Consider the following 14,136-nt stretch of genomic DNA (forward strand, 5'->3'; position numbering starts at 1 on the left):
ATTATATTATATAAACATAGAAGTAAACATAGTTAACAAATTCTATCCCGGTTCAAATTGTGGAAATTTTAAAAATTCTCACATCGTAGTCATTCATTATGCATTGTACGGTTAAAAATTATTTGTCTTTTTTTAGTTAAAATTAAACAAAAATAATATTTGATGAAAACCGACTATACGATATACGATACACAGTTAGAATGTTAAAATTCCTAAGATCCCTACAAAGTAGATTGAGAGAGAATCCTCTTCCGTTAAAAACCAGTTTCAATACGCAGAAATATTGATTAAACAAAAGTAAAAATACAAAAATGACAGCAAAGCCGACAGATTATTATTATTAAAACATATGATTTTATCAAGCTAAAAAGAACAAGAGAATAAGCATGCAGCAATGGTTGACTTCATAAGAACAGCTCATCTGGTTCATATATATGATTGAGGCATGGAGATTTCAAGCATCTTCTCCAAGGGTTTTAATATTCAATTTCCCAGCAGGATGTTCTGAGTTCAGACATTGGTAAGGTCAAGGGAAGCTTCACAATACAAGAACAAGTTGACAGGATCACACAAAAAAAAAAAAAAAAAATCATTATTATAAATTTTAAAATGTGATTAATTAAGGAAATTATTTATTTATTTTTTTGGTAAACCATAAACATTCACCAGTTTTGGATGTTTGTATGCCAATCATGGACTCTGTAATGTAGAATAACAGAGTGTTCTCCCATCCATAACTATAGGAGATGATACATTGTGTTTGAACTGTTTTTCAAATGACTGCAAGCCCTTTTAGGAAAATGATTTTGGAACCAATTCATAGTAAAAATACAAGTAAATCTTAGAAAAGTACTCCAAATGCTTTATGCAAAAAACACATAATTAGTGTTTATTTCAAAAAACACTTCAAGTGCTTTTGAAACCTAAAATCATTTTCACCAAAAACGTTTTCAGTCATTTTAAAATCATTTTTCTAATTTTTACATTATTTAGCTTATCTACTTACTAGTATAAATAAGAACATTAATTTATTCATACCATATATTAAGGCCTTTGCTTATAACATTTGCCACTGCATATTTTGATAAACAGCCATTAGGATTCCATTAACGATAAAATAACGAGTTAGAAAAGTTTGAGTATAATTGGCCTCTTTAAAATTTTGCTCAGAAGAAAAAAAAGTACCACCCGAACATTACATATTACCAAGAAGAGTACCATGATTAAATCCGATCGTTCCTAAAGCATGTAACCGGCCCCTAATACCAATATCCAATAAAAATTGCGCAAACTGTTGATCAGCACAGTTAGCTTGACAACAAAGATGGGTTCGCAACCACTAATTACCTCTTCGCGTCCTCAATCACTAATAACCCTTTTAGAGAGGTGTGTCCAAGACTTGGACGAAGAATAACTGAAACGATCTGGAGGGATTCACTCTCAAACCTCCATAACCTCAACCTGTAGAGCTGTGATGGCCCCCTTTAAAACCGTTAACCATGGCAGCCAAATGCCCTTGTATATGGACTCGTTTGGAACTGCTTTTAAGAGCAACTCCACCCCTAAAGACTTTGCGCCAGCACCCAACCCATTTATCCACTTCAGTGAATAGTAATAGACCATAATGAACAGTAATAGGCCAAAGCATCTCCACCCAAAAAAAAATGTGCTGGCACCTAGTCTAAAAATGCGCTGGCACAAACGATCTCCACCCCTACAAAATGCGCTGGCATCCAGTCCATTTAAAATATTAAATAATTGTTTTATAAAATAATAAATAAATAAAATAGTTTTAATTTCGGATAGGATTTTAAACCAATCTCGTCACACCACGTGTCATTATCCGAACGTACTATTTTGTGAATAGATTTCCGCTAAGATTTTCAACCAATCCCGACAACCCACGTGTCACTTCCTGTTTACAATAATTTAGGTAAGATTTCGATAAGATTTTTAACCAATCTTGTCACACCACGTGTCATTATCCGAACGTACTATTTTGTAGATAGATTTTTGATAAGATTTTCAACCAATCCCGACACGCCACGTGTCACTTCCTGTTTACAATAATTTAGCCAAGATTTCGATAAGATTTTCAACCATTCACGTAGTGCCACGTGACATTGTCCAGAACCTCATCTTCTCTTTTTTGTCCATATAAACCCTACATCCCTACATCCATCCTCACACTAAACTCAATCTTTTTTTTTAGCTCAGAATTCTTCTTTATCGTTTTCAAATCTTGAGTTCTTACAATGTCTTCTTCAAGGAGAGCGTATAAACAGTTGCAAGAGCAGCAGAAAAGGTTGTTGGCACAACAGGAAGAATTAGTCAATCTTGACCAAGGTTGAGGTGGAGATGAGGCCTTCGCAATGGAGAAGGATGAGGATGATCACCATAGAAGGCGGAGGGCCTCACAGTCCTGCCGTATCATGGAAGCTATGGGTCAGATAGCCAAACCCAGACGTGAGGCAAACATCGATAGAAAAAGGGAAAGACGAGGTAAAGATCTCTTGGAAGATTATTTTATTCCCAACAGCGTTTTCCCTGATCATGTTTTTAGATGTCGTTTTAGAATGCAACGAAGTTTGTTCGATAAAATCATGAGTGATGTTTGCAACCATGATCCATATTTTGTGTAAAAAGATGATGTTTTTCATGTTCTAGGTCTTCTTCCTGAGCAAAAAATTACGGCTGCCTTGCGAATGCTTGCATATGGAGCATCTGCAGATCAAGTGGATGAGATCGCAAGGATGGGAAAAACAACAGTTTTGGAGTCCCTGATGCGGTTTTGCTCTGCAATTGAAGCCCTCTACACCAATGAGTACCTTCGGAAACCCACGCCAAGGGACATGCGAAGGCTTCTGAGGAAGGGTGAGATGCGAGGCATCCCTGGCATGATTGGAAGCATCGACTGCATGCACTGGACATGGAAAAACTGTCCAAGTGCGTGGCAATAAGCTTATGGCGACAGAAAAGGAGCCAAAAATATCATTTTGGAAGCGGTGGCTTCTTTTGATACATGGATTTGACATGTTTTTTTTGGTGTTCCAGGAGCTCAGAATGACCTAAATGTTCTTACCCAATCTCCAGTGTTTGACGAACTGCTACAAGGAAATGGGTCGAGATGCACATATTGGGTTAATGGTAATAAATACGAGGGACCATACTACCTTGCAGATGCTATTTACCCAAGGTGGTCAACATTTGTCAAAACAGTGTCACATCCGCAGAGTGAAAAAGAGAAACACTTCACAAAGTGTCAAGAAGGGTGTAGGAAGGATGTCGAGCGTTGTTTTGGTATTCTGCAAATACGAGGGACCATACTACCTTGCAGATGCTATTTACCCAAGGTGGTCAACATTTGTCAAAACAGTGTCACATCCGCAGAGTGAAAAAGAGAAACACTTCACAAAGTGTCAAGAAGGGTGTAGGAAGGATGTCGAGCGTTGTTTTGGTATTCTGCAAGCTCGTTGGGCCATTGTCAGGGCTGCAGCTAGAATGTTTGATGTCGAGGCTCTTCGATCCATCATGATGACGTGTATTATTCTCCACAACATGATTGTTGAAGACGATTATGATTATGATGCCGTCGATGAATACGAGCCGAATCCGATGAACAACTCAAGAACACAAATCTACTATGCTCATGATCGGACCGAAGATCCCGTGCAACACGAGCCATTGGAACGGGATGGACGTTACAATGAATTGATTGTTCAGTGGTACACTTCATTGCAAGAGCCATACTGGCACATAACCTGCCAGAATGACTTGATTGACCATCAGTGGGATTACACGAAGACGAAGATAATTAAAATAAGGCTTGTGGTCGAAGAATAAAGTGTATTGTTTTTTAAGTAATCTTATTTAGTGTGTTTTTTTTTTTTTAAAGTTTAAATGGTGAGGTTATGTAATTTTATTTGGTGTTTTTTTTTTAAATGTTTATTTGGTGAGTTTATGTAATCTTATTCAAATATTTAAATAAAGTACAAAAATTACATAAGAAATTAAATAAAGTTCTAAAAATAAATAAGAAATTACATAAGAAATTAAATAAAGTTCTAAAAATGTTAAGAAATTACATAAAAAATTAAATAAAGTAGTACAAATAAATACGAAATTATACAAAGTCTGTGGAGTTAGGATATGTGGTGCTAGGATCTTGGTTGCTAGGATTTATGTAGCTGGAACCCCCTTAACTTGTTTCGGCATCTCTTGCGCCTTCGCACGACATCTCTTTTTTCTGATGTCCAAAAATATTTTGAATTCGGAAACATTCCTACTAGAGACTTGTTCATAGTGTCACGATCTGTTTGAGCCATCATTTCTTCTCTAAGCATCTCATTCTCTCGATGAAGTGCTTCTCTAATCATCTCGTTCTCTCGATTAACTATTTCTCTTTGTCTCTCAGCCGCCGCATCACGAGCCTCAATAGCTGCTATTATTGCTGCCGTAGCAGTAGCTTTTTCCTCATTTCTAGCCTTTTCCCATGCCATGTTCAGTTCACCTTGACGAGCAAGTTCCTCCATATATTTAGTGTAGTCATTTTTGGAAGAACTACATTTTTTCTTTGATGCCTTTTTACCTTGAGGCCTGAGGGACTGACGAGTCGGTTGGGTCTCTGGCACTTTTTCAGGCGTCCATTCCGTGTCTTCAAATGTGTTGGCTTCTTGTTCGGCTCTGTCTGCTTCTGGCGAACTGTGTAGACTCATACCGTGCATGACAACTTCTGGACCGGTTGCCACAATTTTGTATCTAGGGCAATCTTTGACAATTTGCCAACATTCCCATTTGTTGAATGATTTGTTACGGTTCTTTGCATTGTAGAATGCTTGTGCTTGTAGTGTCTATAAAAATGTGGGATAAGATAGTATTAAAAAATACGGGTGTAACACAAATAAATAAATTAAAATATTGATGGGCGTGGAATGCATATAAATTACATAGAAATTACATAAGAAATTAAATAAATTAAAATATTGATGTGGGTGGAATGCATATGAATAAATAAAAATATTGTTACCTGATCCGCTAAACTTGTCCCACTACGCAGATTACCAGAAGCATGAGAGATGGCGTTTTTCCAACAAGTAAAGGATGCGTTGAGTTTTTCCCAACGACCTTGAAGACCTTGACTAGATCTGGCATCTTTTCCATGTACATCGCAAAACGATTTCGTAATTTTACTCCCCATTTCTCGCTTATCCATCTCATTACCCGTAATCGGGTCATGAGTAGTGTGAACCCAACATTCACACAACGTAACATCTTCAATGAGCTTCCACAAAGTCATTTTTTTCTCTCAAAGTGTACAAAATATTCAAATGTAGAAAGTGTAGAAAGTGTAGAAAATATTGAAATGTGGTGTAAGGTGGAAGATGAGGGTTAGGTATTTATAGAAGAAAAAAAAAATTAATTTTTTAAAATTTTTCTGTATTTTTAAAAAAAATTTCACAATTTTTAATTATTTTTTAATAAATTTTAATGTTGTAATTAATCTGGACTGTTGGATTTAAAAAATAATCAAATCCAACAGCTAACCAGCTGCCACGTGGCCAATGGTCAAAATTATGACCGTTGGGCCTTTTTTTTTTTAATTTTATTTTTGGTGAAAAAAAGTGGACTGTTGATCTGTGATCGGACAATCCATTTTAAAAGTCAAATTTAATTTTTTTTTACCGTTGGAAATCCAACAGCCTACAAAAACTAGCCGTTGGAAATCCAATGACTCTGAGGAGGGCCACGTAGCCCTCAGCTGTTCGAAGCCAAGTTGGCCTGAGACGTGGGCCCCGCCGCTTGCAACACGGTCTCTTACTCGCGCCCAGTCACGAGTGTTGTGTACGCGCCAGCCTTTTGGACCGGCTTCTGGGTCTGTCCGAAATGGGCTGGCCTGCTGCCTGGCATGGGCTGGGTGCCAGGTTGTTTCACGGGCTGGAGCTTTTGGACAGGGTGCCAGGCTGTGTTTTGGACTAGGTGCTGGGCAAGTCCACCTCTGGTGGAACTGCTCTAAAATGATTGAAAGTAACAGATATTTGTTTCTCGCAATAAGCACTTCAAGTACTTTTCCAAGATCGACTTGGATTTTTACTAAAGATCATTTCCAAACTAGCCATATTTTGCTTCAATTCAATAATTAAACTTTATCATGATATCAATACTGTCCAATTAGTAGACGCTTCTGCCAACAAAAGTTTAGGGTCTTTTCCTTAATTATGTTTTTTCCATATAGACAAACTAATACAGAATGGTGAAAACACATTGTCTTTATTGAACTCATCTTGCAATTAATTTCAATAATTCATTCCATTTGTCCTCATTAAGCTTTCAAAATACATAATCAACCAAGAAAAGGATAGCTATGCTAATTGTCAAATTTATATTAAAGAAATTTTCCTTTAATTACTGATTACTTCTTTCATTTTTCATACCTTTAATTAGCATCTCATACAGTAATACAACTTGCTGCATGCAGCAAGAAGATCAAATGAAATGGGAAAAATATTAAGGCAGACCTTAGCCATGAGCAGCGTGCTATGCCATATGCATTTGAGTTCGAATCTTCCTCCACATAGTTTAGATAAATTTTTAGTGTGGAATATCGCTTATATTGAAGACAAAATGGGGAAAAAGGAGGCATGACAGAGGAGTTGGCAGAATTTGAGTTATTTTTCTTTGAAATTTCTCAGCTATCTTGGAAATATTTCATTCTTTTGCAATCAATTATGAAACTTTTCAAAGTAATCATGATTTGGGAAAAGAGAAATGTTAAGGAGATTTTTTTAAAGTGAGATTCTTTATGAACTCTCTGTTACCTCACATTTTAACGCTAATTCTCGTGCCAACATTATATTATGTAAAAAATATGAAATGACAGAGAATTTTACTTTTGAGAGAATCTCCTTGACATTTCTTAGAAAAAAAGATTACCCAAAAAGCAAATGGAAAATAAAGGGGATTCCAATATAATACCAGAAGTATGTGACAGAAAAGTTAGTCAATAAAGGAGTGTATCAAAGGAGTATTCAGTATTTAAACATTTATATAATTAGAAAAAATTTAATCGACATAATTATTTCGATAAATATTAATTTATTAGTTTGCTCGCAATTTAGACAATATATTTTATTGAGAACTTGATTAATTTTTTTCATAAACGATGTGATTACATAATATATCAGACTGTAAAAACTGGAACAATTTGAACTAACGAATACGTAAAGCTTATTTATCAATAATTTATTACAAAATCCTATATGAGCGAGCAAACATTACTAGTCCTAGGGATTTCTTTTCATCAGAAAATTTCCCCCTTCCAATACACGTGGCTGCCTCAGAGTTTAGAATCTTAGGATAAGAGTTTGATGAAATAGGGTATTACTTAAAATTCAATACAAACTTCAAAGTTGTCATTTTTCATTTTCACAAATGTGTTTATGGGCTGATATTCATTTACATCACCTAAATCCTTAATTAGCACGCGTTTCTTTTTTTTATTGAAAACGATAGCGGTCAAATATATCTGAATTTGGATGTAGAGTACATTTTTTTACACTCAAATTTTACAAGTAACATGCGCTTTCTGAAATTGAATTTTCTCTGGAAAATGGTTATATTTCTTGAGAAATGCTGAAGAAGTAGTGCTGCCAAATTGTGATATACTCTCAACATTGATGAGACATATCAAAGTCAAGTAATTGGAGCTCCATCTCCCCGAGCTAGTAGTACTCCTCCTATGATCCTATCCATTGACCAGGGTTTATCCGAACGTATCTGGACCGTCGGATAGCGTCGGACCCCCGTATGAAGGGTCAAGAGGCTGAGTTGAACCCTGCAGTTGAAAGTAGAGGAACCAAACTCAGGAAAATTAAATACTAATTCAAAAGAACAATCTCCAATCACCCTCAAGAATGTGACTTTTCTCTTTAAACCTCCTATTAATTTGATTCCCTACCAGGCTGCCATTTCATTTTCTTAACCCCCTTATCTCTCTCTCTCTCTCTCTCTCTCTCTCTCCCGTCAAATTCCACCACTTCCTCACTTCCTAGAAAGAATACATATGAGAGGCTTCCTCTCTTCCTGTTGCTGACAATTCACATCAAAACAGCCACTTTTTTCTTTTTTTTTTTTTTTTTTTGTGTTGTAAAGTTTTGTGCCAGCATTGCAGGTGTAGTGTTGAACTCAACATGGGGAGGCACTCTTGTTGCTACAAGCAGAAGCTAAGGAAAGGCCTCTGGTCTCCTGAAGAGGATGAGAAGCTTCTCAATTACATCACCAAGCATGGCCATGGCTGCTGGAGCTCAGTCCCTAAATTAGCAGGTATTTCCCTAATTCTCCAATCAAATTGTTCATCACTTTCCAAAAGAGGGAGAGAAAACCACAGGACTAAAGTATTGTCGGCCGGCCATCTCAGAGAGTAGTTTAGAATATTGTCCTGTTTAGAAAGAGTTGTGTCTTTCTTCATGTGACATATAGTGTGATGTATTGGCAGGTCTGCAGAGGTGTGGGAAGAGCTGCAGGTTAAGGTGGATAAATTACCTGAGGCCTGATTTGAAGAGAGGACCATTCTCACCGCAAGAAGAGAATTTGATAGTAGAACTCCATGCAGTTCTTGGCAACAGGTAATATATATTTATAGTTTTTATAACTTGGCTTTTATTTCCTTAAAAATTAAGATTATAATTTCCTATGGGCATTAATTAATAAAAATCATATCTTTTTGCTGCTGCAATATCAGATGGTCTCAGATTGCAGCCCAGTTACCAGGAAGAACAGACAACGAGATTAAAAATCTATGGAATTCCTGCATTAAGAAGAAGCTGAGGCAAAGAGGCATTGACCCCAACACTCACAAACTACTCTCAGAAGTGCTTCATCAAAATATTGACACAGAAACTAACAACAATAATAATATTAAGCTCTCCCCAACTTACAAGAGTAATGAGAAGGCCTCTGAGGGATCCAATGAGCTGAGCTTGGTTGAGGCAGTGAGTTCAAAGCACCCACCTTCAGCGTCCGAAAACAGGTTCAACCCTGTTGAAGTTTCCTCCACCTCCAAACTCATCAGCAGCAATGGCGGCAGCAGCAGCAAAAGTTTGACACATGAAGGCTCCATCAGTAGTTGCAGGCCTTGTGATTTTGTGGGTTACTTTTCTTTTCCTCATCAAAATAACCAGAACAATTATGGGTCGTCGTCAGATATGGGGCTGCAGGCAGTAAATCAAAACACCACTTTCAGCTTCCTCAATCAAAATCCAGAGTTCCTGCAACCGTCCATGTCATCAAGCTCCGCCATTTTCACCGCCTCTCCTCCTCCTCCTCCCACACGTGTGAAGCCTTCGATCAGCCTCCCATCTGATAACTCCTCCACCTGGGACTCCATTGCCAACAACAGCAACAGCAGCGGCGGCGGCTATTTCGACAACTCTGCAGCCTTTTCTTGGTGGCCTCCGGAGGCGGTAAAATCCAACGACCCAGAAGAGATCAAATGGTCTGAATATCTCCACAACACCTCATTTCTGATGGGAAACCACCAAACCTCTCAGCCTGCTAGTTACTCAGAAATGAAACCAGAATCCCAGTCACACATTTTATCAAACAGTTGGAGTGCAACATCTTGGCACCCCCAAAACCACCAGCACCAGCACCAGCAAGCTTTACAAGCTTCAGAGATGTACACAAAGGATCTTCAGAGACTTGCCGTAGCTTTTGGACAAACCCTTTAGAACCAAAAACAAAAATACAAAAAAATCAGGTGCAGGACAACCCACTCTAAGCTAACTTTTCAGAAAAGCATTTCAAACTTTTATCAGAAGAGTTGTTAGTTTGTGACAGAGAAGGGTTTGCAAGTTGAAAGAGTTCTTCTGCGTTTTACAATTTACTGGTGTGTGTTATAGGGTTTTTTCTTCTTCTGATTTTTCATTTTTATTTTTATTTTTTGTAAATTTCCAATACCAAATTTTAATTTTTCAGCCTTTTTTTTTCTAATTATTGTTGTTAGTAATATATTTGTGCATGAATTAATACGGTTTAAGAATTACAGAAATAAGGGCCTTTGTTACATTTTAATTCTGTAGCTTATGTATCATGTTGTTCTTGATTCAATTATTGTAGATTTAATTGAAAAATATCAAAATACATTATTGATTCACCCGTGTACACGAGTTGTGTGGCCGGTTCGTGTGGTTGGATTCGCTTCCTTCCCCTCTAGTGTATATTATTCTCGGAATTTCTCGACAGAGCAGAGTAATAGAGATGATTTATTCTCGATATTAAAATAACACAAAATTATGGTGTTTTTATAAATTTTTAGAAAAATATTCTAATGACGTGGAATCACATGTGACTCTTGCCGCACCAAGATACGTCATACGGTAAAAAAACTACACACATATACATGTGTGTGTTTAAATATGATCAGGTTCCCATAAATACGGACTATTTAGAACTGATTTTAAAATGACTGTAAACGTTTTCGGAGAAAATGTTTCGAGTCCAAAAGCACTTAAATTTTCATTTTTTTACTAAGAATTGATTTTAAAAATGTTTTTACTAAAAACATTTTTAACTATTTTAAAAATACCTCCAAACGAGCAACAAGATCATCACTTTGTTTAGCCTTCACCTTTTTCAAATCTGGAGTCGAGAGTGATTGTGTGACTCCATCTGCAAGATATCCAAAAATATATTTGATTTCATGGGATCCATTTTTATTTTTAAATTTGATATACATCACTTTCTGTCTTGATCCTTTTCACGTTGAAAAAAAAAAAAACAGAAAATTATATTTTTTCTAAAGTTCAAAAATTCAAGAGGCCATTTTTCCCAAACGAGTGTCTGTCACTGTCTCCTATAGATAGAGATGTTTTCACCCTTAAGTTTTTAACAGTCTCTATGTCCCTTCCTCTGCTTTCCAAACTCATAACAAAACTTAGGTAAGGATGGATGTCCAACAATTCGTCTCTTTGACACTTCTCACAAAAGATTATAATTTTTGTATTGCAAATTTCAATGCGTTTTTATGTGGGTCATATTCAATGTAAGAGTTGACCTAATCAGACAGTCCTATCAAAATTTTCCTGTCAAGGGTCTTTTTTTTTGTTTTTTTTTTTGTCGAAAGACTAAATGGTTGAAGACATGAAATGAAATTACGGTCTTTCTTTTATGCTAGTCATACTCATAGCGAAAGTTGCTCTAATCAAACAGTCCTAATGAAGTTTCCCTCCTCTTCTAAGAGTCGATGTTTGAAAACATGACTTTCCAGCCTTTCTTTTACTACATCAATATCATATAGAAAACAACAAAAAGATAAGAAATAATTAGGCGAATTAAAATGAAAAATAGATAAGAAGGGAGGCAGGATTCCAACACTATATTGATGAGAATCCAGCTACTAGCTAGAACAAGTCAGAAAATAAGAAATGACTTGTAATACAATTAAAGCTATAAGTTCTTGTTTTCTTGGTGGCAATAGGCAAAAGACTACGTAGCGTAGAGACGAAGGTGACATTATGAGAAATCTATCTAATTTCGTATTATATATATTATAAGCTTTTTAGTCACAATAATATGTAAGATTGACATAATTTATTATTTTGGTCATTGAAGATGAAAATCGATAGAAGTAGTTTATGAGTTTGTCCACCGTAAATTATTTTGGTTATTCTAAAAAAAATCTGTTAATATTCTTGTTAAGTAGAGGGGTTAAATTGACAAAAAGACCCTTAAAAATGTGGTCATGTTGTTGTTCACGTAACAATTAACGAAGATATTGACATATTTTCACGAAAAAACCAAAATGATTTAAGAGAACAAACTCAATAGTCACTTCTATTAATTTTTCTTATCAAAATCAAAAGAAAGGGTTATATCAATTTCAAAAATTATTTTAAATAAAAACCTGATATTATCTTCCAAAAACTAGCACACCGTGTCCCAAGGGTGGGGCCTAAACCTTTTCCTACTTCTGTGAGGAATCGAGAATTGGGTCCCTGCAAGATGCTGAAACTTCATGAAAAAAGGAAAGACTTTACATGGCACACTATAACGTGATATCTTGTGTTAATAAAATAAAAATATATGAACAAAATTTACGTATTTTATTTTATTGACTTGTGTAGAAGAGTAGAATTGACCTTGCAGAGTCATAGAGAAAAATTCTGTGGGAGTATAATTTTCTTCCCTTCAAATCTTCTGCCGTCCTATCCCTACCTTCATTTTAGGCCGTTGAAAACATTTTGCATGTCAAGATTATGCCACGGAAGCATGAGATGAATTGCTTGCAAGCATCTTTACCTTACGCAGCAAGACATAGGGTAAATCTTTGCTATAGGAAATGAAAAGCAATAACGTAAATATAGTACAATTATATGTGCATCAATATAACCTTTTTACATGGCTAAAACTAGGAGTAGGATTCTATGTGGGTTAACCTCATTTCTGTTATTGCTAACGTGGCATAATTGTGAGCGTGCAAAATGTTTTCAACGATTTAAAATAAAGTAGGGTATAGGAGGGTAGAGAGATTTAGAAGGAAGAAAATCATACTTCCTAAATCTAGCATGAAACCGAGATATATTTAATCTGTGATTTGTCTCTCTCCTCACGTGATGTGTTTGGTAAGGAGAGAGATAGATACATAAGGTTATAGACAACTAAAACGCAAAAAAAAAAAAAAAAAGATGTCAATTGTCATTGATATATTATTACGACTCTTTATCACACATTACGTGAAATTTAATTATGTACAATCCATGACATAAAAAAATCTCTCATGTAGAAAATAAAAGAACTGACTCTGCCAGTCTGCCCTATGCAAACTCATAAAACGAAAATTCACAAGAGGCGTGGGTATATTTCAAGTGCAAAAGGCCACGTCTTTCCTCCTCTCAAATACACGAAAGACTCCATTTTGTTTGTCCATGCACACAGACATCGTTGTATGGTTTCCCTCGTCGAATCTGCCAGAGTTTTCTTTATATCGTTTGCAGATTAATATATATATATATATATATATATATATATATATATATATATGCGCTTAAAGGTTTGATAATTTTTTGAACGATTTGTTAACTCGATACGAAACAATATGAAAATAAATAACAGGTTTCGGATTAATATGTTAACAAGTTGTGTCATATCGGGTCACTCATTAATGAGTCAGGTCATTATCAGGTCACCAGTTAAAAATCCGATAAGATATGTCAGATCTAGACATTAGGCATGACAATTTGTTGCATGACCTGTTAATCCGACACGAAATGACACGACCCGTTAATGAATTAGGTCATTATTGAGTCACTTACCCATTAAGATAACAGGTTTCACACGACACGATCCATTAAAATAAAGAGTATGACACGAAAACAACACGAGCACACCAAACACAACCCGTTTGCCAGACTTATTTGTTTATATAATATATGGAGCTGCATGTGAACCAAATTATTGGGTCTTCCCTGTTGGGGACCTACAATTTAAAGGGTGCTGGTGAAGAACAAAAAGCATTGCAATATTGGCCGGACTGAGAGAGGAGAAGATGGGATTACAGTAATGCAGTTGCCAATTTTGATTTCTTTGGTATTTTATAATCTTGTGCTTTAGAGAAACTCAAATGGTGTAATTTAATTAGTTGGAATCTTTACTTCTTTTTTTCTTCTAATACATTATATTAATATTTCTATCAACCGCTGAGATGAATGGAATCTGATTAAATGATTAACCTAATCATGATCGTCTATGTAAAATATTATAATAGAAGATTTTTTGTGGTGCAAATATACAGGAAATATCAAGATGATCAAGAATTTAGATAGAATGAGAAGTTTTTAGTGTGTTTGAAAAATATTACATTAATTGTACGCGACTGTATCTCCAACACACTAAAAAATTCATGAGATAAAAGGAAATTAATTGTTCAATTTCCAGGTTGACAAAAACAGTTACCTTTCTAGATAGCCACGTTTAGACAGAGTATAATTAAAATAATGTTAATGTTTCTTGTATTAGAATCAATATTCGTAGAATGTTCTTTTTCACCTAAACACTTTGAGGTTCAGAGGAGATTTTAAAAAAGTTGAGACTTTGGATGCGGTTTCTAACTATTTATGTTTTATGATTGAAATCTAGTTAGTT

The 14,136-nt window shown here is 35.7% G+C and overlaps 1 protein-coding gene across 1 annotated transcript; it reads left to right on the forward strand.

The window, feature by feature from the left end:
• The first annotated feature begins 8,002 nt into the window (after positions 1-8,002).
• LOC137745872 (transcription factor MYB61-like) lies at positions 8,003-9,961 on the forward strand. The gene is made up of 3 exons (XM_068485905.1): positions 8,003-8,319; positions 8,492-8,621; positions 8,738-9,961. The coding sequence occupies exons 1-3, from the start codon at positions 8,187-8,189 to the stop codon at positions 9,723-9,725; spliced, it is 1,251 nt and encodes a 416-aa protein (XP_068342006.1). The 5' UTR covers positions 8,003-8,186; the 3' UTR covers positions 9,726-9,961.
• Positions 9,962-14,136: the final 4,175 nt, after the last annotated feature.

Source organism: Pyrus communis, chromosome 9 (genome assembly GCF_963583255.1).
Source record: "Pyrus communis chromosome 9, drPyrComm1.1, whole genome shotgun sequence".
Classification (NCBI taxonomy): domain Eukaryota; kingdom Viridiplantae; phylum Streptophyta; class Magnoliopsida; order Rosales; family Rosaceae; genus Pyrus; species Pyrus communis.